At 37.6% G+C, this 27,693-nt stretch overlaps 4 protein-coding genes across 4 annotated transcripts; 2 read left to right on the top strand and 2 right to left on the bottom strand.

The window, feature by feature from the left end:
* Positions 1 to 430: 430 nt before the first annotated feature.
* LOC103977745 (uncharacterized) lies at positions 431 to 9,445 on the bottom strand. Its single transcript, XM_009393343.3, has 8 exons — positions 9,327 to 9,445; positions 9,101 to 9,225; positions 7,990 to 8,069; positions 7,236 to 7,377; positions 7,019 to 7,168; positions 6,717 to 6,918; positions 3,346 to 3,470; positions 431 to 741 (listed from the first exon to the last, which is right to left on the bottom strand). Exons 1-7 carry the CDS (start codon positions 9,403 to 9,405, stop codon positions 3,370 to 3,372), a joined length of 879 nt encoding a protein of 292 aa, XP_009391618.2. The 5' UTR covers positions 9,406 to 9,445; the 3' UTR covers positions 431 to 741; positions 3,346 to 3,369.
* A 314-nt stretch (positions 9,446 to 9,759) lies between these two features.
* Positions 9,760 to 13,999, top strand: LOC103977744 (probable protein arginine N-methyltransferase 3). Its single transcript, XM_009393341.3, has 7 exons — positions 9,760 to 10,071; positions 10,463 to 10,996; positions 11,163 to 11,260; positions 12,170 to 12,248; positions 12,329 to 12,586; positions 12,678 to 12,845; positions 13,360 to 13,999. The coding sequence occupies exons 1-7, from the start codon at positions 9,799 to 9,801 to the stop codon at positions 13,801 to 13,803; spliced, it is 1,854 nt and encodes a 617-aa protein (XP_009391616.2). The 5' UTR covers positions 9,760 to 9,798; the 3' UTR covers positions 13,804 to 13,999.
* A 787-nt stretch (positions 14,000 to 14,786) lies between these two features.
* Positions 14,787 to 19,327, bottom strand: LOC135606434 (putative disease resistance protein RGA1). Its single transcript, XM_065097465.1, has 2 exons — positions 15,587 to 19,327; positions 14,787 to 15,384 (listed from the first exon to the last, which is right to left on the bottom strand). The coding sequence occupies exon 1, from the start codon at positions 19,325 to 19,327 to the stop codon at positions 15,647 to 15,649; it is 3,681 nt and encodes a 1,226-aa protein (XP_064953537.1). The 3' UTR covers positions 14,787 to 15,384; positions 15,587 to 15,646.
* A 2,379-nt stretch (positions 19,328 to 21,706) lies between these two features.
* On the top strand, positions 21,707 to 26,269 carry LOC135607143 (NADH dehydrogenase [ubiquinone] 1 alpha subcomplex subunit 6-like). Its single transcript, XM_065098711.1, has 2 exons — positions 21,707 to 22,006; positions 25,841 to 26,269. The coding sequence occupies exons 1-2, from the start codon at positions 21,788 to 21,790 to the stop codon at positions 26,024 to 26,026; spliced, it is 405 nt and encodes a 134-aa protein (XP_064954783.1). The 5' UTR covers positions 21,707 to 21,787; the 3' UTR covers positions 26,027 to 26,269.
* The last annotated feature ends 1,424 nt before the right edge of the window (positions 26,270 to 27,693 follow it).

Here is a 27,693-nt window from a genome sequence, read left to right as displayed (position 1 = left end):
AGTCTACACAGGTCATCCTATCAATTTCTCAGTGACCTTTATTTTAGGAAAATGGACTCATTGCAGTTAGCAGATAGCAATCTATCTTTAATTCTTTTCTATGTTTTCTTTCTCTGCCACTGTTTCAGTTTCCAGCTTCACTCTTTGTCTAGATAATCTGTAAACTTGTGTTTTTCTGTTTGGTTTCAGCTAAATTGCTAATTTTAATAATTCCTGTTTTCATTTGGTTTTTACCTAATGCTCATGTTACCTGAATTAACAGGAGAAATGAAAGAGGAAGACAATCATATTTCTGACCTGATATAATTCGCAGAAAAATAGATTATATTACCTGTCCACTATCGCTGGTTAACTGATCTTCCATCACAGAAGCATGATAAAGTTCGGATCAGGATGTAAGGAACCATCAAACGATGCAAATTTCAGCTGCTAAGCCACAAAAGAGTTAACTTGAGGACAGGTAATATATTCGTTTGTTCACCTTGTTTTAAGTTTCTTCCCTCATGGATTATGTTCTCCACCAGATCTAACAAGCATATTTCACACATGGAGAAAAAAAGGGGGGCGACTCAAGTGATACTACATTTAAGGATCTTAACAGTGCCAATATGAAGATAAAACCACATTTAGTACCTTCCACAGGCGACGCATTATGACCATGCAGCACCAGGACAGTGGACCAACTTGGTTTGCTTCCAACATTTGTTTGTCAGCATGGGCCATTCCACAGGGGACATAAACCTAACAGTCAAAGAATTTTAGAAACATCAATAAAAGGCGTCATTTTGTCTCGAGACATGGAAGTACGAGAAATTCCATTATTTGATACTGAGTTTAACAAGCAAAAATGAGCAGAAATGCATGCAAGCAAACAGATAATGTCAACATCCTATCTCTATCCCTATCCTTGGTATCTCTTGTGCAGTAAAAGAATCCTTGTGCTACTTGGATGATTTTTTCTCTCATGTAACCTCCAATTCAAACTAATCATCAATGTCAACATCCTAATGTTAACTATGAACTTGCTCGATATGTTGCTTCCTAACTGGTCAACATTGTGACCTAGACCATGGGTGCTCTCTACATGTTTCTGTATATATACTTAGAATTCAGAAGATCAACCTGAAAGGTGCACCTTTCACTTTTATTATTTTACTCTTCTTCTACAAGCAATATATTCTTAATCTATTCATGTCCTTGGATAATGGAAAGGAGGTACATAAAACCATCAATTTTATGCACCTCTTGATAATCCATTACAATTTACAACTGACCTTCAATCCCTTGACCTATTACAACTAAAGTTTAAATTTATACACTTCATCATTATCTTACAAATTTTAAAGTTCTAAAGTCATCAAGTTCTATAAAAAGCAAATCCAGTCAGTCCATGGGTGGTCAAGGCATCATATAATGCATTTGTCATATGCAGGCATATATGCAGCCATATATTGTGGTTTGTTAATGCTTAAACTAAAACATAACTCTGCAGAAATAAAAAAAATTAATCAAGTCTAAAATATTGATAGGTAAATATATGCTGTTGTCAAATCAAGATCTACGAGACCGCATTCCTCATTGAATATCCTTTCAAACTGAAACCACAAAAGCAGGTCCAGATCTATGTGCTCTGGTAACATATTATCATGGAGACATCATATTTCAATGCCATAACTACAGTGATAGTGGAACAATAGGAAAAAGAAAAGAAACATGAATCACATATGGAATCATATTTTCATGCAATTGCAGACAGCACATGCTCCCATTCACACGTACAATAATAATGCACATTGAAGCTGCATATCCAAACGTGGGAGGTCGAATGAGCATCAAGACACAACAGAATCTCAGTTGATGTTCTATTCAATATTATGCAAGATCTAATCAGATACAAATTTTCTTTCGTCTAAAGAAATAACTAAATAAGAGGAAACCTTCATTTTTCCATTATATTAACTATATAATGGAAACACATCTTCTCATGATTAGTGATGAATATGGAGTTCAAAATTGATCCTTTGGACAAATGATTAACAAACACACTGAGATCCATCAAAAAATCCACTGTTAGATCAAGACTTTTAACTAACATGACTACGTGAGGAGTAATTTAAACCAAGGTTCGCAATACCGTACCGTACCAGTATTTTGACCTGGGCTCGGTACTGGTACGGTACGGTGTACCGAGCGGTACACCTAGGTGTACCGAGTGATACACCCAGGTGCACCAAGCACTGTAGCACTGCTAGGTAAATATATACTGTTGTCAAATCAACTCTGCAGAAATATATGCTGTTGTCAAATCAAGATCTACGAGACCGCATTCCTCATTGAATATCCTTTCAAACTGAAACCACAAAAGCAGGTCCAGATCTATGTGCTCAGGTGACATATTATCATGGAGACATCATATTACAATGCCATAACTACAGTGATAGTGGAACAATAGGAAAAAGATAAGAAACATGAATCACATATGGAATCATATTTTCATGCAATTGCAGACAGCACATGCTCCCATTCACATGTACAATAATAATGCACATTGAAGCTGCATATCCAAACGTGGGAGATCGAATGAGCATCAAGACACAACAGAATCTCAGTTGATGTTCTATTCAATATTATGCAAGATCTAATCAGATACAAATTTTCTTTCGTCTAAAGAAATAACTAAATAAGAGGAAACCTTCATTTTTCCATTATATTAACTATATAATGGAAACACATCTTCTCATGATTAGTGATGAATATGGAGTTCAAAATTGATCCTTTGGACAAATGATTAACAAACACACTGAGATCCATCAAAAAATCCACTGTTAGATCAAGATTTTTAACTAACATGACTACATGAGGAGTAATTTAAACACATTAGCAGGAAGGCAGACAAACTAAGAGACAAAGTCCTTAATATTGTTTTTGATATTTATTTCAGTCTTTTAACTAATATGACTATGAGTAGGCATTTAAACACATTAGCAGGAAGGAAAAAATACGAAGAGAAGAAGTATTTAATTTTTTTCATATTTATTTCCAGAAATTTAACCGATATTAGAAGTACTTCTTCAGGAGATAATGAATGCAGTACAACATAAGCATTTTTGATGTTGCCAACCAATAATTTGTAATACTTCTATCGTTAATTGATATTCAACTATTACATCTCTGATGTTGTATGGACTTTCCACAGCTAATCCACCTTAGAGAATAGATGTTTACTTGCTGTTCAATGTATGTTCCTTTTGTTCTCTCAAAAATATATTATGATAAAGTTGTGAATTGAAATTTTTTATTAGAGTGTTACACATGAAAATATAAGAACAAGACTAATACTCTTACCAGGGGCCTAGTGCTGCTGCTAGTTCATGATTCCAGATCTGGCAAACCCAAGAAGGAGTAATTTGGATCAGAACTTCCAAGCAAAGGAATATACTCTGACCCCCTAACATGAACGCTGAAGCAAGCTGAAAAAGAAAACAAAGTAAAAGAGAATATTAAAGTAGTTTTCAACCAAAATGACACTCGTCTTCTAAACGAAAGCACTTACAGCATTAATAAGCAGCCACCAAAAGTCAGAATAACTCATTAATTCTTTAAAAACAGTAGCAGTTTTCAAGTAAAGACAATACTCTTAATCTTCTAATGAACGGCTAGAGCACTCATAAGAGACAATCACACTGCAGAAACTTCCATTACATCTTTCTAGTTAAATTTTATATAATAAATGTTCCATATTAGTTCAATCATGTTTTATATGTTACCAACAAAATTCTAAACATTTGTTACACAATCATTAATGCCATGCAAAAATGTGGACACTTGCTGATAAATGCCAAAGCAACATGATGATAAAATTAGTCTTGATGTTGTTCAATTCCATAATTTGCAATTCGAAAATAAAGCTTGCAATGGCTTCCTGAAGCTTATCCAAAAAGATGTGTAAAAGTTACATAGTATAAGCTGTGAAACTTGCTAGAACAAGATATGTGATGATTTTTTGCCATAGTCATACATACCAGTTCATGGATGCACTATAACCAAAAAAGATAACATTGTTCATGGTGAACAAAATTGTTAATCCACATACAAAAAGATTGGAAGCAGAAGGAAGTTCATCTCAATTAAGTTATATAAAATTATTTAAGCAAACCTTCAGATTTTTTTCCCTAAATTTATCAAGCTGGGAATGATCTAATATGCTAATAGAAGGCCCTGCTTAGTAGTATTGCTGACAGTTATCCATAAGCAACTTCCATTATAATCAGTTTCAAATTACAAGATTTTTTATTCTACACTAACATCAAATTGACAATGGCTCCCAAGTTGAAAATTTTCCCAAGAGGCACTCAACCACAAGATCAAGAAAGCCGTAACATTTCAAATATTTTGGATTGACTTTTGCTTTCATTAAGATATGTAAAGAGTCAAATCTTTCAACCAAGGTCTGCAATTTCGTACCGTACCGGAGTTTCGACGTTCGCTCGGTACGGTACGAAACTGTATACCGAGCGGTATACCGTTCGGTATATATATATATATATATATATATATATATATATATATATATATATATATATATATATATAACTTGGCGATGTCGCCTCTCTCTTCTCCCAGGCGAGGCGATGTCGCCTCGTATATATATATATATATATATATAATCCGAAAAAGGCGACGTCGCCGAACGTCGCCTTTTTCTAAAATATTTATATATAAATAAATATATATATGTATATATATTTTTTTTTTTCGTTCCGCCTGGTAGCGAACGGCCCGCGTACCGGTATGCCGTCGGACCGGTACGTACCGCCCGTATCAGGCGGTATCATTCGATATTGCCTACCTTGCTTTCAACAATAGTAACAACAAAGGTGTAACTCCCAACTATTCGAGGTCGGCTACATAGATCTTTTGCCACCATTGAGATTCATAAAAGGTCATATGCTTAGTTAAGTTCAAAGTACTTAAATATTTATTTATAGTTTCTATTAAAGTCTATTTAGGTCTTCCTCTATCTCTCCTCGTACCATTAACATTAATCATTTCATCTATTCTGATTACTATATCCGAAAGTCTTCTAAGCACATGTTTATACTATCTTAAACGATTTTCTCTCATCTTATCCTTTATCGAAGTGATATGTAGTTGTTCACAAATAAAAGTATTTCTTTTTCTATCTTTCCTAATAATTCTACACATCCATCTCAACATTCTCATATCGACAACAGAAACTTTTTGTATATGTTATTTCTTAACTACCCAACACTTAGATCCATAAAGTATTATTGGTCTCACAACTGTCTTATAAAATTTTTCTTTTAATCTCAAAAGTATCCAATGATCCCACAAGACTCCTAACACCACTCACCATTTTAACTATTCTGTTTTTATTCTATGAATAATATCTTCATCGATTTCTCTATCTTGTTGAATAATCGATCCAAGATACCTAAAGTTTTTACTCAAAGAGACTTCTCGTTCATCCAACTTAACTATATTCTCGTGTCTATTCCTAGAATCATTAAAATTACATTTTATATATTCAGTTTTAATCCTACTTAATCTAAAACCTTGAGTTTCTAAGACTTGCCTCTGTAACTTAAGATTTCATCAACTAAGATAATATCATCAGCAAAAAAGGTGGAGGGTTGTGTTAGGTTACTAACAACCAAATGAAAAAGGTAAAGGATTACATTAGGTCAACAAGTTTATCTTCAGTAAGGTAAAGGGTTGTGTTAGGTCAGCAACTAAGACAATATCATCAGCAAGTTTATAATCGAAAACACTGCCAATGTCGATCCCAAGGCCAAATAAAAAAGGTGGAGTGTTACATAGGTCACTGATAACCAAAGTAAAACTCTGTCAAATCTCATGAACACAGATCTTAACCGATTAAAGAGCCATATCTTTAGTTAAGTTCAAAAATATTTAAATCTTTATTTATGCTTTCTACTAAAGTCCTTTTAATCTCCTCTAACTCTCATCACACAACTAATACCACTAATAGTAATCATTTCACATCTTCTAACTATCAACATTTTTTATAGGTCTCCTGAACACATCCCTATCATCTCTTAAACGATTCGTCCTTATTTTATCCTCTATTCAAGCGATACCTAATTATTTACAAATGAATATTTTTTATCCTATCTTCCTAAAAACTCTATTAGTAACTCCATATATCCACATCTATATTCTTATCTCAATAACACAATCTTTTTATATATATTGTTTCTTACCCACCAAATACTCAATTCCATAAAACATTATTGACCTAACAATTGTCTTATAAAATAAGTAAATATTTTAAAACACAATGTCAGTTAATAGGCAGGATAAAGTGCAAATTAACCTCCATTTATTTGAAATGTAACCATGTCATATATGTTCTTAAATATGGATCAGTAAAAATAATTGCATGCTCAATGGTGCTATCGCAAAGTATTTTTTGTGAGCTTGAAAGCTTGAAATATTATTTAGATAGTATTGGATTCGGAACTCCCTACAACAATTATATCCAACTTTATAAGGAACACAATTATTTTATACCCAAGTTTCAAACTTTGCTAGTTGATATAAGTCAAAGACCAAACATTTATTTGTCTTTGATATCTTTTTTTATTCCCATGATAAAGTAGAGAAGGATGACAAGTTTTAAATAATAAGATATAAGATATCTTGAAAACAGAAACAAAAAAACAAAGGATTACCATTTTCAATCTTCACTAGGCTTTGAAGCATTGTATCCATTTTCTTCTTCATCTCGAAGTTATCATCCATAAGAGGTACAAGAAGGGTTAACTCCCTGTATATATCCCGTACAAATCTACAAATCTTCTCAGCATATTCAACCTCTCCATCTGAAATACGACCAATGGCTAGTCTCATAAGCTCCCCAGTCAAATCTGCAAGCTAAAAGAAAATAGATAAAGTCTAAGATGCCCTTTGTCACCAAGAATTTTGGTAGATACATGAGTGAAAGTTGAAACTGTTAAGACAAACTAGAACTAACCCCCAGGAGGTAGTCGAGAACATTTATTTGTAAAGGCTCAAGAGACTCATCACTAAGAGAAAGCAAAGAAGCATTAATCTCAGCAAGATTAAGTAGTGTTCCAGCCTTGCAAAATCTACAAAGTGTTGCAGCTTCAACATACTCTTGGACCTACAAAATGTAAGCATTAAGAGATGATCACAAAATGACCAAAACAAAAGGGCACACAGAAGCTAACAGCAAATGTATAGGCACGTCTAAGCTTCCAAAAATCAGTCCCATCCAACTCCTTCACTAGTTTTGACATATATTGATCAGTCACAGCAGCAAGATCATTTTCTGCCTTCGCCAACACATCTTCTCTATTACCTTTACTCATTCTGACAAAAAGAGAAGCAATAGGATCAAAATCATATAAAAAAAATGGAGGATGATAATTACAAAGCACTTCTGTTTGTAGTTAGATGAAAAGAAAGAAACAATAAAAATAAAAAGCATGCACAAAAAATACAAGGGTCATGACACATAGCAGAAGATCATGAAGCAGCCACATAGGAAGGTAATTTCCTTAGACTCCCCAACATAAATAAGCATCATCTGAGAGTTACAGTCATGGAGGATAATGAGGTATAACTGACAAGTAAATACAATCATGAGAGTCATATATAAGCTGTAAAATAAGAACAAAACTCAATCAAATTAAAGGGATATTAATTTTATATTGTTACTAGCTAGTTAGTTATTTTGACTATTATGCTCCTCTCAGCATCTGACAAGTACATATGTCAGTACAGACTCCACTGAATTATTGTTGATGGTCCATAAGAAATGACTTAAGTAATAGCTGGCCCTACGAGTTTGAACTTTTATCAAACATGTTGCTTGCCAAAACAAACATGAAGCATTGAATCATAACAAGTAGTATCATAAATCCATAGATGTAGAATCTGCTGTACAGGCAATAGAAGTCATAAATCTGTTACATATCTTACCTATGCACCTGAAATATGACCTTTTTGCTGTTCATTGTCACATCACGACTAGCCTTGACAACTCTCTCCCGTTTGTCATTCTACAATGCCAATGAAACAAATCTTAAAGGACAATCTCAACAATATATCTACAACTCAAACTATGTCACAAGCAAAAAATACAAAGCTACATAGACCAACACATCTGCTGACTAAAAGATTGCTTTGAGAAATTCACTGAGCATGAAAATTGTACCAAATGGCAGCTAGTCAATGATAAAGAGCTAGATTAATAGTTAACTTTGATTCTTGAAACACATGCAAGTAGGTCAACCTATTTCCTAGCTTCGATGATCACCAAGTGATCAAAATGCTCTTGGTACACCACACTAGGCAACTTTACAGACCTAATAATGTCCTAGTAAGAGCTACTGCTTCCAGGCAAGAGAGGTTTCACCCCACCACATGTTAAATTTATGAAACATACAACTGAGGGAAGAAAACAGCTAGTAAATAGCTTATTGGAAAATCATACAGAAATGTAAAATAAAAAAAAAGTAAGAAAAAAATAATTCAACCTAACAAGCCTGACTCAACTTATTGTTCCAGTCCAACTCCACAACAAAAATAAAAAAGAGCTACTTGATCTTCGTTGTCCAGTTCAAGTTCTGACCATGTGCACTGTGCAGCGCATACTAACATGATCTAATCTTAATTTCAACACCATGCACTACAGCACCTGCCCCATATTAAGGTCCAGCATTGACTTAATATCGAATAATATCGAATATTCAGATTCTGTAGCAAAGAATAGCTAGGAGAGAACCAAACTATTTTAACTAGGCATCTATATTTTCAACCAATAGTAAGAGAAAGTGTAAAACTTTGGCTGAATATTAGGCCAGAAAATGAATATCAACCTGTGTCCTTTTAAAACAAGTATTTTTTTTTACGTAGGAGAATCATAGTGTCCTTAGGATCGACGACATTCATTAGCCTCCCGACTTCTTCGTACTGCATTTCCATTTTAGACTCCAAACATCTCAAGAACTAAACCCATTTTGTTTTCATAGTGCTATGTACCATCGCAAAACAGAATGAATGGGAAGCAAAGAGACAATGGAAACCATACCAGCTGGTTGAGGTAATCGGTGTATTTGGCGAACTCCTCCCTCATGGGCGAGTCAGATGTTGCCGTCGACGTCGTCATCGCCCTCGGCTTCTTGCCGGAACCCAGGATCGACGCGCCGCTAGCAACTGCAATCAGTTGGGAAAAAGAACGCAGACAATCTCGTCAAACAGGCGGATTTGGTCGATTAGGGCACGGTACGTCCCATGGGCTTCAAGGAGGTACTAACTCTCATGGAGGCGTTGAGGTTTGGTGGCCATGAGAGAAGAGGATAACCGCTGGCTGCAAGCGGCATACAACATCAACATCTGTCGCTTAAGCTCACGCCCACCGCCCTCGCCCTCTACGGGGTTTTGGCCGCTGGTCATTTTTTATAACGGATCCATATATCGGGTTTGTAACGGAGTATGACATAACAGGTTATAACGGATCCATCATTATTGTGGCTATTATCTTTAAACAAATATAAATCATCAATTCAAAGGAATATTACAGTGAGGGTGAGCCCAAATATTGTTAAATAGCGGCCGTTATTTTACTTGATGCCCGCACCAAAAATTCGGCCGAATTACGATATTTCATTATAACGCATGTTATATACTGTGATGATCGCAGCAATATATATCCCGGTTTCGTGCTATTTTAGAGGCCTTTTCAGCGTCTTTAGGGTTTTAGAAGGCGGCTTTCGGAGGAAAGAAGTGATGGAGACCAAACGAGTAGAAGAATACGAAAGAGACGAAGAGGAAGAGGAGGATGAGGAGCAGATGGAAGAATGGGATGACTGGCAGTCGGAGGAGGAGGAGGAATCTTCCTCCCGTTGCCTCTGCTTGTTCTGTAGCTCGAGATTTGGCTCCGCGGAGATTTTGTTCGACCACTGCCGATCCGAGCACTCCTTTGATTTCCACCACGTTGTTCGTGAGTTGGGCTTAGATTTCTATGGCTCCTTCAAGCTTATCAACTATGTGAGGTCTCGGGTGGGTAGCCAATCTTCTGTTGATTGCTTTTGATGTTGGATTTTCTTTTGCAATCTTTAAAACTATGATGTTTTAATGTCTTGTTTTTGTATTCCGGGATTATACATGTGTCAAAATGGTTCTGGTGAATTGTTGTTCGGCAAGTATTTGACTCTGTAATTTATTGGCCGCTTCATGGAAATTGTCACAACCTGTCAGTGGCAATTCCTTTTAGTTTCGGTTGCGCTAATAATCTTTTTCGGTCTTTTAGTTATGAGTAATACAGCATAAAAAAGAAAGATTGATGCTGACAATATGCTCGAGAAGATTTGCGCTGCACTTTAATTGAACAACTAGGGTAATGCAAAGAAAAGTTTCGACACTAACAACTTCTATATGTTCTGTTTTCCAGGTTGCAGAAAACAAATGTTGGTGTTGCGGACTTACCTTACAGTGTAGCAGAGATCTTCAGAACCATTTACATCCAGCTTCTAATTTTGAAAAGGATGGAAAATTTTTCTGGGAGGATGACTTGTATTTAAAACCATATATGGTAGATGATCCACTTCTGCATAGTTTTGCTGGTGATGAAGATGAGGAAGAAGATCCTCCTGCAGTAGATGAAGAAATGATGAGAGAGCTAATGACCAGTGAGGAACTACCCAAACTTTGTAATGATGGTCAAAGCATGATAAATGGTGATTCTCCCATATCTGATGTTTTTAAGGAAACTGGAAATACAGAGGCATCTCTAGACAGCATGGATAAAATTTCTCAGGGAATGATGACCAACGGCATGATTCTTAAGCCGTGTGATCAGAAGCAGAAAGATAAGCAATTAAGGGTGTCTCTTGCAAATGTTGCAAGGAAAATAAAAAATGTAAATGAGAAGTACTTTGGTTCTTATGGCTCTTTTGGTATACATAGGGAGATGCTTAGTGACAAGGTGCGTTATTTTGCAGTTGTCTATGTTCTTTGGTAACCCTTTATTAGGAGAAGAATAATTCAACCTCTTGTCAAAATAGGACCTTAAGTGCTTTAATTATTTTGTATGATCATTTTCCTTGTTGTTGTCTATGTTTTAAAATATTTAATGCAATATCAACATTCAGGTAAGAACGGATGCTTATAGAGGAGCGCTTTTAAATAACCCATCTCTTATTAACGGAGCTACTGTTTTGGATGTTGGTTGCGGCACAGGAATCTTAAGGTAACCATGATTACCTTGTTCTTTCTAGTTTTAATTGGCTATCCCACAATACTTTTTTTTTTTGCTGAATAGTGAAATGAAGAATGACTTAAAATCAAAGTTGATTATTGCTAGGTTATTTCAGTATACCTTTTCTGCTTATTAAAGTTTATTACCGTCACACTTATTTTCAGCAATGTTCATGTGCATTTTCCCCAGCATAACAATTCCATGTCATTCATATGGGATCGCCAATGCTGTTCCAAACCTGAAAGCTCAATTTGTCATGTTCCATATCCTACCACTTAAAGAGAGGCAAAATTTCTGCCACGATTGGAAAATCTTCTAGTCCTCAAATGCCATTCCAATCTTGTCTTGGATGGGAACCATAGCCTTCTCTCCTGTGGAAAACAGCTGTTCCCTCCCTCCCTAGCAAGGTCAAACTTTGTTCAAATTATGGGAACAGTTATATTCAAAATATCATAATACTAGTGTATAGTGATGTCTGGTGGTTAGCCGATGGTAGATAAAATTTTGGTCTCGAAGTCTTCCAAAGCATGTCATTTATGATGGGGATTCCCAAAAAACAAACACATGAGGTGGTATGCTTATGGGTTACATGCTTAATTTGCCCCATAATGAAGCATTTGGTCAGTGATAATAAAAATTGATAAATATAAACTGGTTGCAATGGATTTCGCAAATAGCAACAAAGTTTAAATTATTTGTCATGAATTTACATGGAATAAATTTTAGGTTTCTGTTGTGCTGTATTTATCCATATTTTGATTTTATTGGCTTTAGATTTATTACTGATTGTTGTATATGTGATGGGGTTGATCTCTCTGAAATATTTGAGAATCTGCCCTATTACTTTGTATCTATTACTGTGTAATAGTTTTATTGTTTACCTTGTGTTTCTTCTTTTAGTCTTTTTGCAGCTCAGGGCGGGGCGTCAAAGGTAATTGCTGTTGAAGCAAGCTCAAAGATGGCTGCTGTCGCAACTCAGGTAACTTATTATTTTAACTTGAGTGTTCTTTTTGGTCGACTAGTTTTGCCTTTGATTATTCTATTGCTTGGTTACTGCAGATAGCTAGGGATAATGGCCTATTGTCAGAGGACAGCATGAAAGGTGAAGAGCAGCATTCTGGAGTAATAAATGTGGTGCAATGTATGGTTGAAGAGCTTGACAAATACATATATATTCCACCTAATAGTGTTGATGTACTAGTCAGCGAGTGGATGGGTTATTGCCTATTATATGAATCCATGCTCAGTTCAGTTCTCTATGCACGTGATAGATGGTTGAAGCCTGATGGTGCCATTCTCCCAGATACTGCAACCTTAGTAAGGCTGCGATAGTGCATTATCTTAACCAACAATTTTTTATTCAATTTTAAGATATTTGAGTTGAGCTGTTATATTTTTTCTTTTGTAGTTCGCAGCTGGATTTGGAAGAGGTGGAACAAGCATTCCTTTCTGGGAAAATGTATATGGTTTTAACATGTCTTGCATTAGCAAGGAAGTTATGGAGGATGCTTCTTGTGTTCCTATTGTCGATGCAATAGACAGTCGGGATATCATGACGGAATCAGTAGTTATCCATGTAAGTCCAAGTTGAACTTTTACATAATTCAGCCTCTACTAACTCTCATCAGCAGTTTTAGAAGCACTCTTTTAGTTTAATCAATATATTCTGTGTGGCCTCTGAAGGAATGAGCATGCAAGAAAAGTTGAAAAATATTTCACACCCTTCTTCAAGCTAACTATTCTACCTTACAAAACTATTTATGATACATCCAGCACTAATGTCTTGCAAGACCATACCATCACCTGATTGAGTTATGCATGAATCATTCAAAATAAACAGAATTTGGACTTTGTCGAGTGTTGTTCTGCTTAAAAGTATTTGACACCTCATAATGTTTTTGTCAATGATTTACCGGGCTCTACAATGCAGTTCATTTAAGGATCTGATAAGAGGAAGATCATTACAATAAGAGATAAATTATGTTTCTAAACACCCTTTATCATTTAATAGTTTGCCTGGATACTATTGAACTGTTCATCTTTGTTAGTAGCTGCTAATACAGCTTTTTCAATTGCATTGTAAATTTCAGTCCATTGATCTGGCCACCATGAAGATAGATGAGATGGATTTCACAGCAATCTTCGAGTTGAAACTGAGAACAGATCCTGCTAACAATGCAACATCTAGAACATGTCCTTGCTATGGGATTGTGCTGTGGTTTGATACTGGTTTCACCAACAGATTCTGCAAGGAGATGCCTACCATTCTCTCTACCTCACCTTACACTCCAAGGACTCACTGGTCTCAGACCATCTTGACATTTCGAGAACCAATCACTATGACATCTTCTGATGCTTTTGTCAGCACTACGGCAGCAGTTGGCACAGAAGAGAGCCCTGCTGTTAGGATCAGAGCCCGCGTCAGCATTGCTCGGTCCTCAGAACACCGCAGCATAGACATATCACTGGAGATTTCAGGCATCAGCTCGGATGACCGGAAGCACAGTTGGCCAGTTCAAATCTTCAGTTTGTGATGAGATTTTGATATCTTTGTGGCAGCTCAAAATTTTCTTTTCCTGAGCTGTTGTGGCATCGACGTGATATTTTATATGCTCTTATATGTTGGTCTATGTATGGCGGCTATTATGATAAACCATGGTGCTCAACTTCCTTAATCTCAAAAGAGAAGGTTAATGATGAATTAATAAAGTTCTACATGAGTTTCTTTTATCATGTTTTTTTAGCATTATATGCATGAAATTGATTATGTGCCAATCTAACTATATAAAGCACTTCGTGTTCATTAATTTTAGCTCATAACCCCAGTTCCAAGATCATGATCACCTAATCGATGTGTTTCTAATACTTATATTCCAGCCTCCAATTAAGAACAAAATCTATCTTGATCATTATTCGTATGCAGGTCAACAGAATCTCGTGTTGAGTGGTAAACTAAACACTCGGAGAAGGGCACCTCTATTTTGGTGTGTGTTCATGTCATCGTACGCATCATAGATGGATGATGATGACCGCAATAGAAGAAGACCACTTGGTGACTGTGGGAATGAATCTTGAAAGCACACCTGATGCTGCCCGGAAGCTCCAAGCTTTTTACTGTTAAAGAGCAAGCAAAATTTCCTGTGTGGCTTCAGAGAATACCGATGAGGGCTCGCTCCCTCCCTGTTTGAGGAAAGCAAAGGAGAGGCAGATGAAAGACAAGTCTCCAGAAATCTGAAGGTGCCATACGACGCTGACAACATTCTCGACGAGCGCGAGGCCGCAGTTGAAGGCGGTATGAAAACTCTTCGTTCGATCATCTTATCTTACATGTTCTTATCCATCAGCGAGCGCCTGCAGCCACCGGCAGTAGCAACGGTAGGCTCTTGATATACAACAAAATAAACTGTCTACTGCAAGAAAGTCCTAACTAGATTCTATGTTCATGGCTAAGTTTTTCTTTTTCTCCAAAAAAAATTATATATTAATTAAAGAGACGAATACAGCCACCGATGAATGAATCAACACGCAAAAAAGTAACAAGAGGATCAGATCAGTGGCCTCTCTACAAAAAAAAAGAAAAAGGATTTTAGTTAACCACACCCGGCCAGCCAACCAATCAACACATCCATTCCTTTTCCTATACACATGGAACAGCTACAATGCTCTCGAAGGAGATCAAAATACGACTAAGTTGATTTGGTTTGGTTCCAAGAAGGATCAGATTCCTTATTAACTGTTTTAACGACCTCCACTGAATCAGATTCAATGGCAATGTTCCTCAATCCAGCACCAGCAGCAGCCAATCGAAGTCCTTGAAGCATCGCAAACATCTCCATACATAGACTACCTTCTCTTCAAAAAAGCTACAACCTGCAAAAAGACAGGAGCCCACATCATTCCTAGGAGGAGGAAGAAAATTAGAACACAAGCTGGATGTTGCTGAAGCATCTTCTCAACTGATTCCGAAAAATGCAGAGTCTCTAGGAGGAGGAAGATCTCTATACATAATAAAAGTCGAAGAGATGAGGAAGTAGAATGTATGACAAATTTCTTTTGAACTTGGTTGGTATGAACATCCATTTGGTTGATAAACCGATTACAACCTGAACTCCTTCCTACATCATATTAATAAGAAAAGGTCAAAGGAGAAGGAAGTAATGAAAAATGAGTCATAGCAGATTTCAGGAAGGGTTTGTTTGCTCACTTAGCACTAATGAATTGCAAATTTATTAAAGAGAAGATACTAAGATTACAAGGCATGCTTGAGAAAAATCTATTCAGAGGAAGCAGCAGAGTCGGGAGAGTTCGTAGCATTACCAGCAGAAGCACTTGCACCTCTAGGAATGACATAAGGTTGCTTCAGGTGGTGCTACAGCGTCATGGATGAGTCCTTCCAAGACATATTCTTGGTACATTAGCTATTAAGGGCCAATCATCACCTCCTCGTGGATGACATCGCTGACACAGCTGAGGGCATTCATGGATGACCAAATGTGCCAGGGACATGCTGACACCTCCGGGAGGAAACGCATGGATTCTTGGGCATCTGACGATGTACAAGGTGCTGAGGGAGCAGAGGCTTTGCAAGTTTGCAGGCAGTACCTCCAGGTTTGGACAATCAACGATGTGCAGAATTTGAAGAGAAGTAAGGTTTCTCCACTTCTCTTCCTCTTCGCCGGTGAAGGTTACAAGTTGTGGACACTGGCAGATCTTTAGAAACTGGAGAAAGGTGAGGTGTTGCAGAAGTCCCCCGAAAAATGAATCATTTTGTACTCGGTGTCTGAGCATCAAGCCGTCGTCACCTGTTCGTCTGCGCATCCATCGAGTGATATTAAACGCGAGCCCTGTATCGGAAGAGTTATTCACCTCAACCAAACTGTGTGACATGGTGAGGCGAGGGCAGTCCTGAATTGTCAAGCTTTCGAGGGAGGTGAGTGCCTGGAAGCCAATAGATTGTAGCCTCTGGCAATTGACGAGAGACAAATGTTGGAGTGCTGATAGCTGACATAGAGGACCCGGTGGAAATGATAACAGGTTTCGACAATCTTTGATGTCCAAGAAGGAAAGAGATGTGAGGTTCTGGAAGCATGTTGACAGTGAATCCTCGTTGTTGTTTGGATAGAGGCATGGTTGCAACTTTAGATGCTCGAGAGAGGAAGGCAAAAGAAAACTGCTAGGCAGTGGACAATTAGTCATTATCAATGATTCAAGTGAAATGGCTGTTCTGAATCCTTCCGCCGGCAAAAACTCAAGAGAATCACAATCGGTAAATGCCGCTGTCTTGAGCGCGACGAGGTGGTGCTGCAACAATCCTTCGCTTAGGGATCTCAGTTCTCGACACTCCGAAACATGTAAAGAAGAAAGGGAAACATTCGTCGTCACATCACCGTTTCCATGGAATCCTGGAAGATCAACTAGTCCTGTTCTTGATATCCTTAGTTCTTCCAGTGTTGGTGGGAGGGAGGGCAGATTCCTGAGCCTAGGACAATCCTCGATCAGCAGCTTATGGAGGCGAGGGAAGTAGCAACAGTTTCTCCGTGGTTCCGACCATTCCTCCAGTCTGGGCATGCGACATATGTTGAGGAGCTCCAGCAATGGAAAACCTGAAACTTCTCCGGTGCCATAAAATTGCAGATTGATTTGTCTCACTTGGGACATCCCATCGATGTGCAAATGTCTAAGGAGATGCAGCTGACCGAGACATGGGAGTCCCGTCAACCTTGCGCAGCTACGCAGGCGAATCGTTTCCATGTTGGGCAGATACTGATCCGTCATCCAACTCGGAGATGAAGTGCCTCCGTAGTATTTGATACTCAATTCTCTCAGGTTTGGATGTGGTCGGAGGCCTTTAAGAACTTTCCTGTCACGATCACATTCTCCGGCACCCCTACCGTCAGCCCATCGCAGTTCCAAGAGCTTAAGCTTCTGTTTCTCGTCCAACCTCGCCTTCCGAGACTCTCGCGTTTTCTCTACATTTTGAAGGTTTCTAATGGAAAGACCACCGTGAAGCTGATTCATTGCACTTAGCTCTGCAATCCCATGTCCTTTTTTCTTGTCAACATTATAGGCTTTCAGCTCTTGAAGTTCGATCAATCTCCCGATTTTGGCTATGTCGGCAACTACATCTGGATTTGCTTTGAGCTGCCTCAGTTTGACGAGCCTGCTCATGCTTCTTGGTAACCTGCACAGTTCACAGCCCTCTAGTAGCAATGTCTGAAGGAGGCAAAGACGTGTTACAGACTCCGGCAACCTTTGAATTCTCGTATTAGACAGGCCCAGGTAACGCAGATGTTTCAGATTTCCAACCGAAGAAGGCAACTTTCTTATGACGCAGTTGCTGAAATCCAAAACACGGATTCGGCTCAACATCCTGAACATTGTATCAAGAAGATGATACGACCGGAACTCAGATTGGCCTAAGAAAAGGAGAGTGCGCAAATTGCTGAGCGGATTGACAGCATCTCCACCAGTGTTATTATCCTCAAGAACATTGGTTATACTTTCACTGCACCATGACAAATGACGAATTGGCTTTGAAATATGCAATGGTGAGTCTTCATCTGCTCGAAAACATTCATCCAATGAAACCCATCGAGCGAGGTCATGGACTGAGTCATTCATCACATAGTTTCCCCAGGAGTACCGAAAGAAGAATCTGCACACCAAATCATCAAAGCATTCTTCTGCCATGTCCTCCGATCTTTTCGACTCTGTTGATTGAATCAAATTTTGAGCTATCCACATGTGGATCAGTGTATCCTTTCGAAACCTGTAGCCCTTTGGAAACAGAGCACAGAAGGCAAAACAGAGCTTCAGCTGAGGGGGTAGATTGTCGTAACTTCTCTTTAGAGCGGATAACACATCACTTGCAGCCGGTGGCATCTCCCAAGTCTCAGCTTCCAAGACTTCTCTCCAGCTGCTTTCTCCGTGCTTAGATCTTAGATATCTCCCCATTGCTGTTGCTCCATAAGGTAGGCCACTGATCTTCTTGGCTATCTTCCTCCCGATCTCTTCCATTCTAGGATTTGTACTAGAGCAGCTCGCCTCCCTGAAGGAGTGACTCTCGATGAGTGACCAACTGTCATCCTCCGTTAACTCCTCGAGAACGTATGGCTCCATCGTGCCGGTGATATCGGCGACCTTTTTGCTCTGTGTCGTCACAATGACCACGCTTCCCCGTCCTCCGGCATCTAATGGGGCTAGCAGGCTTTCCCACTTCACGGGGTCTTCGTTCCACACGTCATCTAGCACAAGCAAAAATGTCGTCCCCCTTATCTCCTCTTTCAGATTAACTTGAAGCATATTCAAGTTGGTGAGATCCATGAACCTTCCGTTGGTGGCGTACTCTGTGATCTCTCTAGTAATTCTCTTCACATCAAAATCGTCAGACACACACACCCACATTCTCAATGGGAAATGCTCCTCCACTCTCTTGTCATTAAAGATAAGCTGAGACAGAGTCGTCTTCCCTGCCCCTCCTAATCCAACTATAGGAACAACAGGAACCGCCCCATCGCTGGGCTCCAACAGCAGCCGAATCAAATTCTCCTTATCTTGAGCTCGCCCGACAATACAAGATTCAGTCAGAAGAGAAGTGGTCACACCTCTTTTTGTGGCATCAAGCGGCTGCGACCCTTCCAGCGCACCCAGATTTAGCTCCCTCTCAAGAGTGACCCCGTTCAACCTTTTCCTGATGTCTGCTACTTTGTGCGCTAATGGAACATTTATAATCACATGATCGATAAGACGTTTGAAGGTCGAGCGTGTTACCTTCAGTCGGATTGCTGCGGCCTCGTACTCGTCGAGGATGTCGTCGGCGTCGTAGGCCCATTCCTTGAGCTCCATCAGCCACAGCACGAGAGACTTGTCAGTCATCCGCCTCGCCTTTGCCTCATCGAGCAGAGAGTGAGTCCTCAATAGTGTTCTCTGCAGATTGTTCAGCTCGGCTCTCGCATTCAACTGCAACCGGAGTTCCGCGACGATCAAATTGATGGACCGGTTAAAGATTTCATTCACCAGGGAGAACACCGCCGCTGCCTGTGATGTGACACCAGCCATTCTTCTTCTCTGATGGCAAATAGAGGGAATCACCTCAAAGATCCATTCAAGGTCGCTCCCCTTGTAAATCTTGATCCATGAATTTGAGGATAAATAATGATCCAGTCGGTCAACTCAAAGATAAATATTTACTTGACGAAGTGATTGTTGGTGGCAGGAATCATAAATTATGCAGGAAACACCAGTTTATCTTGATGTTGTCGGTGAATACTGTCAACAACATCCATTGCAACGTAGAGGGAGGAAAGTGAATTCTATCAGATAAATAAAGAACAGATAACTAAGAAAGTGAATTCTAACAGTTGCATTTACTTTACAGTCAATTCCTATCTTTTCGAAGACCTATCTTATTTAGCGAAAGTAAGCATCCAATAAAAAATATAGAATAAATATTTTATTGTATGTTAGTGATAATACATGAGTATTTTATTTATTCATGAAACAATTATATAGATTCCGAGTTGTGACAATATATGAAATCTCTCTTATTGGAGAGATCTGTATATAATCATATCTCCTAAAAATTATCATTTAAAGTTATGCTCTTACTATAATCACTATAGAGATAGAGTTAGAGATAAATTCTCTATCTGCTCACCAATGTGCTTCTTAACTAATCAATCAGCTTACTATTATCTTATAAAAATTGTCATTTAAAGTTATGCTCTTTCTATAATCACTGTAGAGATAGAGTTAGAAATAAATTCTCTATTTGCTCATCAACGTGCTTCTTAACTAACCAATCAGCTTACTATTATCTGTAAAAATTATCATTTAAAGTTATGCTCTTTCTATAATCACTGTAGAGATAGAGTTAGAAATAAATTCTCTATTTGCTCATCAATGTGCTTCTTAACTAATCAATCAGCTTACTATTATCACATTGAATTTTCTTTAGGAAAATTTGTCTTAATGACGCAAGGACTTTAATCATATTTAATATTTTAATAAGGTAGTTATTTAGATTATTAATAATCTTAATATAAAATATATAATAATAATAATATAATAATAATAACCTAATCATACTTTTATTTGATTTTTATATGTTTGCTCATTTTATTATTTGAGTTTCCTTTTATAGAATTTTATTTTATCAATGTAATGATAGTGACTGAAAAATAGGAATAGGGTTTTAGATCATAAGAAGAATAGATTTTAAATTATTAAGTCATTTAGCTTTAATATAAGGCCGACAAGATTACCAAGTATAAGGCATCTAAGAAAATTTACCCTATGAATTACTAGAGTGGGCTTTGATACTTTCAATTATGGGTATCGCCTAGTGATCACCCAAGTTCTTCATGACCACCCAAGCTTAGTAGTCCTTGAGGACACGTGTGATCAGTGTTTTTCTTACAATCAAGTCACACTAGTGGAAAGTAATGAGTTTCACAATTGGAGTGAGTCTTTAGCTTTGATGACTATCGATCAAGAAGTGGTCAAACTAGGAGAAGAGATCGAAAGAATGCTTACAGCTACAAAGACAAGGGTAAAGGTTGAAGAAACCATTAAGAGTGTCATGAAGTTCATTGGGGAACCCATTACCGAGTTCTAACAACTAAAGAACCTACCATCGTTAAAGGAACAACACACACTGAACCCAAATCCTACAAGATGCATCTTAGAAGAACTCTCTCATATAATTCTTTCATTATATTTTCAAATCATCCCAAAGATTCTACTAATTTAAACATTGAATATATATTTATCAGACACAACTCCGATATAATTTTGCATGATTATCAATCGAATCCGCTACTCATAACACTTCGGTTGATATACACAAAAAGTAAAACATAATTGAGTTTCAACCATGCCAAATAATTAGGATATAGAATTTACCATAATAAAGATAAGAATGTCATTGAAATGAAAAAAATATATATTTTTAAAATTTTACAAAATTAACTTCTTCGGATTAGAATATAAATTTAATTGATCAAAATCAAGAAATATCATAGTTATGAATTAGAAATAACTTTTTACTGTATTAATCCTTAAATGAATAGGATAATTTTAAAAAAAAATTAATTTATAGTTTTTGATAATTTTTTAATTTCTTATATAATTTGTAGATCATATTTCATCAATTTGTTAATATAGCATAATAAGACTGCCCAATTTAATTTCCTTCTAGCTTATGCTTATCCCACTAAATGTATGGATATTGCATATACATCCTTCATTCTACAATTTTATATTTACAAATTTTTAATTTTTTAGGAATTTATACACTAAACCAAATTTAAAGGGAATTTTCCCAAATTATAGGGATCTATTTCATTTTATGATTTGTTTTGGGCTTTCGGCCTAGTTATAATGAAATGCCTATGGGCTTTCGGCCTGCTTCTATAAAGGTTTTCCTATCGGTCTCTCTCCAAAGGGATGATCGAAAGCACAATAGGGGAAATCCATCGATAGGTGAGGAGTGGGGTGAGGGAGGAGAAAGAAGCGATCATGTCGGCGTTGGCGGCGTTGAAGATGGTGAAGGTTCCTCCGAACTCGGCGAGCGTGGGGGAGGCTCGCAAGCGGACGCTCGAATTCTTCAAGATGGCCTGCCGATCCCTCCCTTCCGTCATGGAGATCTACAACCTCGACGATGTCGTCACCGTCTCCCAACTCCGCTCCGCGATCTCCGCCCAGATCCGCAAGAACGCCCACATCGCTAATCCCAAGGTATCCCATCCATCTCTCCTTCCTCTAATTCTTCCATTTCGGTTCATCCTTTTTGACCTATTTAACGTCAAGATGTGTATTGACTGCCTTTTTTTTCCATTTCATTCTTCTCCTGTGTCAAAAGAAATAGTTTTCTTACGGTTATTAAACTGTTCGATATTCATTCTGGACAGTTACGTAAATACTTGTGTTTGTCTGCGCTGTATTTGATACGTTGCTGCATTCTAGTTGCTAAAGATTTCATCTTTGAGTCGATTGGATGGCGATATGTTGCTGCATTATAGTTGCTAACGATTTAATCTTTGAGTCGAATGGATGGCGGAGGTTCCCTACCTAGAAGTTTTTATTATTGTTGCAATTTGCTGATTTGTAGTCCCACTTCGTGCAGGAAAATTGTGAAATTAGGTAATTATCTGACTTGATTCTAGTTGCTAAAGATTTCATCTTTGAGTCGATTGGATGACGGAGGTTACCTACTTAGAAGTTTATATTATTGTTGCAATTTGCTGATTTAGAGTTCCACTCTGAGCAGCAAAATTATGAAATTAGGGAATTATCGGACTTGACAGGAATTTCACCATGGCTTTATGGTGATGGCAGTGAAAAGTTTTAGGAAGAATTATCTTTTTTGAACATTCTTATATTGTTGGAATTTGCCTGAAGCATCATTCTTTTCTGAAAACCTTGTGACAGTATCTTTGCATCTCATTCAAGCCAGTATATGATTAATTTTCTAAATGAAATAAGATACTTTTTTTTTTTTCTAAAGTATTCCACCTGATATGTTGCTGCATACTGAGATTATGGGCTTTGATATCCAGCCAACGTAGTTTCATGTAAGAATTAGAATTTTTCTTTTTGTCTAACGCATTTCCTGAACATTTTCCTTCCCTAGGTGAATATTAATATACTGTTTAAACTGGTCATGTACTACTTTCCTGATAAGAATTACTCTCAGTCTGTATGGCATTTGCTTTGCGATTAGTTTGTTTCCAATTTGGTGTAATCATGAAAATGTCTCTGATTTGGTTTCTTATAGGGTTTCAGTGTAATATACCACACTAGTGAATGTCTATTTTGTCAGTGAGTTGTCTCAATATCAACAGCTTGTTTCACTGCTTTGGTGAAGTATATTGTAGTTCTGCATGAAATCTACTATATGTATTGCATTGACATCAGATTTCTACAAAACTAATGTTCTATTCGGTTAAGAAAATTCTAGCAAAAGCCATTAGTTCATCTTAACCCAAAACAAATATTTACCTTTTCACCCATAGGATTCTTGAAAACAACTACAGGAACACAATCATAGATATGCATATATTTGTGTGGTTTAGAGTAGCTTAAATCCACTTTCGATGATCATAATTTTCTACTCTGTATAATTGTTGATCCTTGATACTGTAAAAGGCATATGTTTGGTTTTATAATTAAGCATTTGCCTAATTTATTTGCACATGATAATGCTCTTGTAGAATTTGTTAATGGAATTATAAAGTTGATTATAATAAAGCTATTATTCACCATTGACACTTGCAACGTGTGATGTTAATGTCATCTTTTTATAGCTCATCTCTAAACATGCACTACTAAGGAAGAGACATTTAGTAGCTTTAAATTTTAGTTACATAGGAATTGGAGTCAGTGATGTCACTAGGTGCTCGGGTGCTTGCCTAGGCGCCTAGTTGAGGCGAGGCCTGAGAGACTAATCAAACCCAGGTAGGTGATTTGACTTGAGCATCCCCTAGGTGTGCACTTGAGCTTGGGCACATGTTCGGACTTGATCACAGCCTGATTTTAACCCAATTCAATCAATTAGGTTTGACTAGGTAAATAAGGCTACCCTCGCCCCTTATGTGATAGCAACCCTCGACGTCTTCTCTTGGAGGAAAACCCTAATCATCCGTTCCTGTTACATGGAAGGCAGTTGGCGATCAAATGACCCTCTTGCTTGCAAGGCAATTATTGACTGATGATCGACGATCAACGTTCTCCCAGCGTGGCTGTGACTTCTCTCTCCTGTAGGATAGTGATGGTACCTTCTCCAGGCAGTACCTACCTACTCTCTCTCTTTCTCTCTCTCTCTCTGGTAGTGCAGTGACCCCCCTCCCCCTTCTCGCTCGCTTTCTCTCTTCATCTTCCCTATGATTCATGTCCCCAATCCCCCTCTCTTTTCTCTGTCGTGCCTCTCTATATGCTCCCTTCCCCACCTTTCCTCTCTACCTCTCTCTCTCGGCAGCCCTCTTCGCCTCTCTCTTTCTCTTGGCAGTCCTCTATGCCTCTCTCTCAGTCTCCCGGCAGCACCCCTTCTCTGCCTTTCTTTTTCTCGGCAACCCCCACCCTCCTTCTCCATCCTCTACCCCCTGCTGCTGTTAGCCCATGCCATCTGCTTCTGTCAGCCTCACTGCCTCCCCCTCCTCTGAGCCCCTATCTCTACCTTCTCTTGCTCTCATGCGCCTCCCCTAACTTCCCCTACTCTTTGCTAGTCTCCTCTTATTCTCATTCCCCTTCCCTTCAGATTTATGTTATTGTTTATTAACAAAAATGTAATAGTTAATTCTTGTTAATATAGTTTATAAATTATGTTAATTACTAAATTTATCACTGCAAGAATTTTCAATTGCACTCTACTTTTAGGATCCTGATTTTTGAATTTTTGAATTGTCACTGCAGTTTTAGGTTCCTGAATTTTGAATCATATTATTCTTCTTTTGTTTTGTTATTAGATTTAGACAATCTAGTACCTTAATGCTTTATAGATGGTTAAATGAATGTAATTCAGTGTTTTAGTGGTGATATCTTGAATATGAAATGATATGGAACTCATGGATTGCCTTGTTTTTTTTAAATGATTGTCTTCTCCCTAATAATATTTTTTTGTAATTTTTATATTGATGAGCACCTCACTTGGCTCGGGCAAGCTCCTGGCCTCAAACATTTCAGAACCTTGGCATCTATTAGTGCCTAGCACCTTTGATAACATGGAGTGGAATGTTTTAACTCATGTTGTTGATGCGAATAGGGGATATTTCACAAAAATAAATAATGTACTACTTAGCATGGTTTGTGGTGCTTGTGATTAGGATTGGCTCATTTATTGTTTATATCTTAATACATATTGAAGCACTTATATAACTCACTGCACTAATAAGGTATTTGGTATATGTGCGGGTATGGGATGCTCCATTAATTTGATTTGTGTTGTATCGATTTCTGGTTGGTTTGTCATTTTGGACCATGCTACATATTGTATTACTTAATTAGGTTGCTTCCTATATTAAATTAGACATTTGGGTGTCACCATGTAATTATTTTTCAATATAATTGGGTGAATAACAATGGCGATGGAAGCAAAGATTGCCATACAAGTTGGTATAAATTGGCATCAATTGAAACATATAGCTATGGGCCACGTGATCGATGCCAACACATGGATGGGTCAAGTTTTACTGCATTGTGTTATTTTAGAATGGTATTTGAAAACTCCCATGGAAGTAAGTGACCATTCTGAGTAGGAAACCAAATTGAAAAGGAGTGAGTCACTGTAACTGGACCAATTTGTTATCACTGTAACTTCTTTTCATGTCTTAAGAGCACGTCCACGAAATGAATCTAACTTTAATAGCTCCTTTCATTTCATCTCTTTTTGGACCGGCGACTTACCCTCATTGTTTTTTCTTCGTGCTTAGAATTTATTCAATGTACTATTCTTTACTGCCTTGCTTCCTCTTTTCTACAGTTGTTAATACTCTAGCAGTCAATTTTCAGGTAATTACCAACTTATTTTAACAATATTTTGACTTGTACTTGATCTATTTTGATTTACCAAAACAGGTTATTGATTTGCTTCTCTTCAAGGCAACAGAGGAACTTAGCAACATAGTTACACATTCAAAGCAGCGCCACCATGTAATTGGCCAATATGTTCTTGGACATGAAGGGCTTATGCAAGACATGGGGACAAAAGACCAGGGAATATCTGAGTTTCTGAAACAATTTTATACCAGTAACTACTTCTGAACCTTTTCAGAAGCTGGAAGAATCGATCTCCAATCTTATCTTTAGCTGATACAGTTCACAAGCTTTCAACATTGAGCGAGCAGCCAAAATTCTAATTTAGCTTGTTTGTATCATGAAGTTGGGGTGCATTGAGAAATATTTTTCCAGCACAAGCTTTTGTTGTGTTTCTTGAGTTTCTCCTTTTAGGAATAACAAATTCATGATGTTTACATGAATGAGATTGAACAGGTACCGCTTATTGAATTCTGCCTGTCAAGAGAAACCCCATGGAACAACTGTGTTTCTCATTGTGTGAATGCTTGTGTTTTCAAGTGTCAGTAGTTTATGTTTCTGGTTGTTTTGCAGATTGTGCAAATATTGGAACTACTGCCGTGTTTCTCTTACTTGTAACAAACGAAGATTATATCACGAATCAAATTCAGACTTGTTCAAGGGAAGGTATATGTCGATGTCGACCTTGAATCAGAACTTTAGTAGGCAGCGTGAGCTTCTGTTGCACCTTGTGATATCGTCAATAGCTAGCTAGTTGACGGCATTGATTTGTTTCTTATGAATTCTTCAAACAAATTTATGTTATATAATATTGCATATGCCACACACTGTATAGTTTGGGTGGCTTTTTGGTTAGATTCTAACTATGCAAAGCATATCTGAATATGTGACAAGGTCGATGATTGAGAGTCTTGTCATGGAGTAAGATGAAGCTGGCCAAACTTGGGTTGATAGAAAGACGAAAACCTTGTCTACTGCTCCGTTGGCTGCTCAATATCGATTTTACTTGATGGGGGTTATCTCGAGGGATAAAGAAGTGGGAGTAGGAAAGTGTTCAGCTGTATAGAATACGAGCTTTATTTAATGGTGCAGGTTGTTGATAGAACTGACTCTAGTGGAACAAATTGATCGTTGGAAATAAAGAAGAAGGAAATAGGTATTAGGCATTGAACTCGAAAAGTGTGATGCACGTCCATCTCAACCATCGTAGGAAGCTCAAGTGTATGCCAGAAGGCCCGGGACAATTAAGTTGCTTGCGTACACAGTCAAAATATATTGAGATTTGAGATCCTTAATAGTTAATTATATTGACATGAAAACGATCGACAAAATAATTTTGATATCCTTCTATTTTTGGAATACTGAAATGATCTTTTTACCTCAGTTATTCCCTCTTTTCTTTTTTGTTTGCCGGCTTAAGTTCAATACGATTGTTACCTGGATAGCTATAGGACTCGGGTAACATATCCAACCAAACCATCTAGATTCGGACAAGGTGTTTTCATTAGCCGTCGGGTAACTTGGATCAAACGACAGAGGCGATTAAGTCAAATACTTAATAATAGAATCAGAATAACTTAAAACTCATGTTTCGAACATTATCTTGTAGATCGAGTTCTTCAGAGAACTTTCTTTGCATGAATACGTTGCTTGAATGTTAATTAGATGTATCAATAAATCTCTTGGAAAAATAATGAATCCTTCATCTTTGGTCTCTGAACTAATTTAGAACTTTCTTCAAAAGCAGTAAGATTTAATACTTGTAAATCACAAATTATACATTTTCAAATTTGACTCAACACTAGCACTATATTTCAACTCAACATTGATTCTAAGAGGATTTTAAACGTAGATTAACATCTGCATCATATAACTCATCATCATCATCCAATCCA

Source organism: Musa acuminata, chromosome BXJ2-3, assembly GCF_036884655.1.
Source record: "Musa acuminata AAA Group cultivar baxijiao chromosome BXJ2-3, Cavendish_Baxijiao_AAA, whole genome shotgun sequence".
Lineage (NCBI taxonomy): Eukaryota > Viridiplantae > Streptophyta > Magnoliopsida > Zingiberales > Musaceae > Musa > Musa acuminata.
Note: the sequence above shows the minus strand (reverse complement) of the source record. Positions and strands in the feature narration are given on the sequence as shown.

Bases quoted from the DNA above. Each gene is read 5' to 3' on its own strand.
- LOC103977745 (XM_009393343.3), bottom strand. From the start codon at position 9,405: ATGTTGATGTTGTATGCCGCTTGCAGCCAGCGGTTATCCTCTTCTCTC. The intron at 7,378-7,989 runs GTAAGATATGTA...TCTTTTTGTCAG, and splicing joins GTCATATTTCAGGTGCATAG to AATGAGTAAAGGTAATAGAG. The intron at 6,919-7,018 runs GTTAGTTCTAGT...ATTTTCTTTTAG, and splicing joins TTCTCGACTACCTCCTGGGG to CTTGCAGATTTGACTGGGGA.
- LOC103977744 (XM_009393341.3), top strand. From the start codon at position 9,799: ATGGAGACCAAACGAGTAGAAGAATACGAAAGAGACGAAGAGGAAGAG. The intron at 11,261-12,169 runs GTAACCATGATT...TTCTTCTTTTAG, and splicing joins TGCGGCACAGGAATCTTAAG to TCTTTTTGCAGCTCAGGGCG. The intron at 12,249-12,328 runs GTAACTTATTAT...TGGTTACTGCAG, and splicing joins TGGCTGCTGTCGCAACTCAG to ATAGCTAGGGATAATGGCCT.
- LOC135606434 (XM_065097465.1), bottom strand. From the start codon at position 19,327: ATGGCTGGTGTCACATCACAGGCAGCGGCGGTGTTCTCCCTGGTGAAT.
- LOC135607143 (XM_065098711.1), top strand. From the start codon at position 21,788: ATGTCGGCGTTGGCGGCGTTGAAGATGGTGAAGGTTCCTCCGAACTCG. The intron at 22,007-25,840 runs GTATCCCATCCA...TTACCAAAACAG, and splicing joins CCCACATCGCTAATCCCAAG to GTTATTGATTTGCTTCTCTT.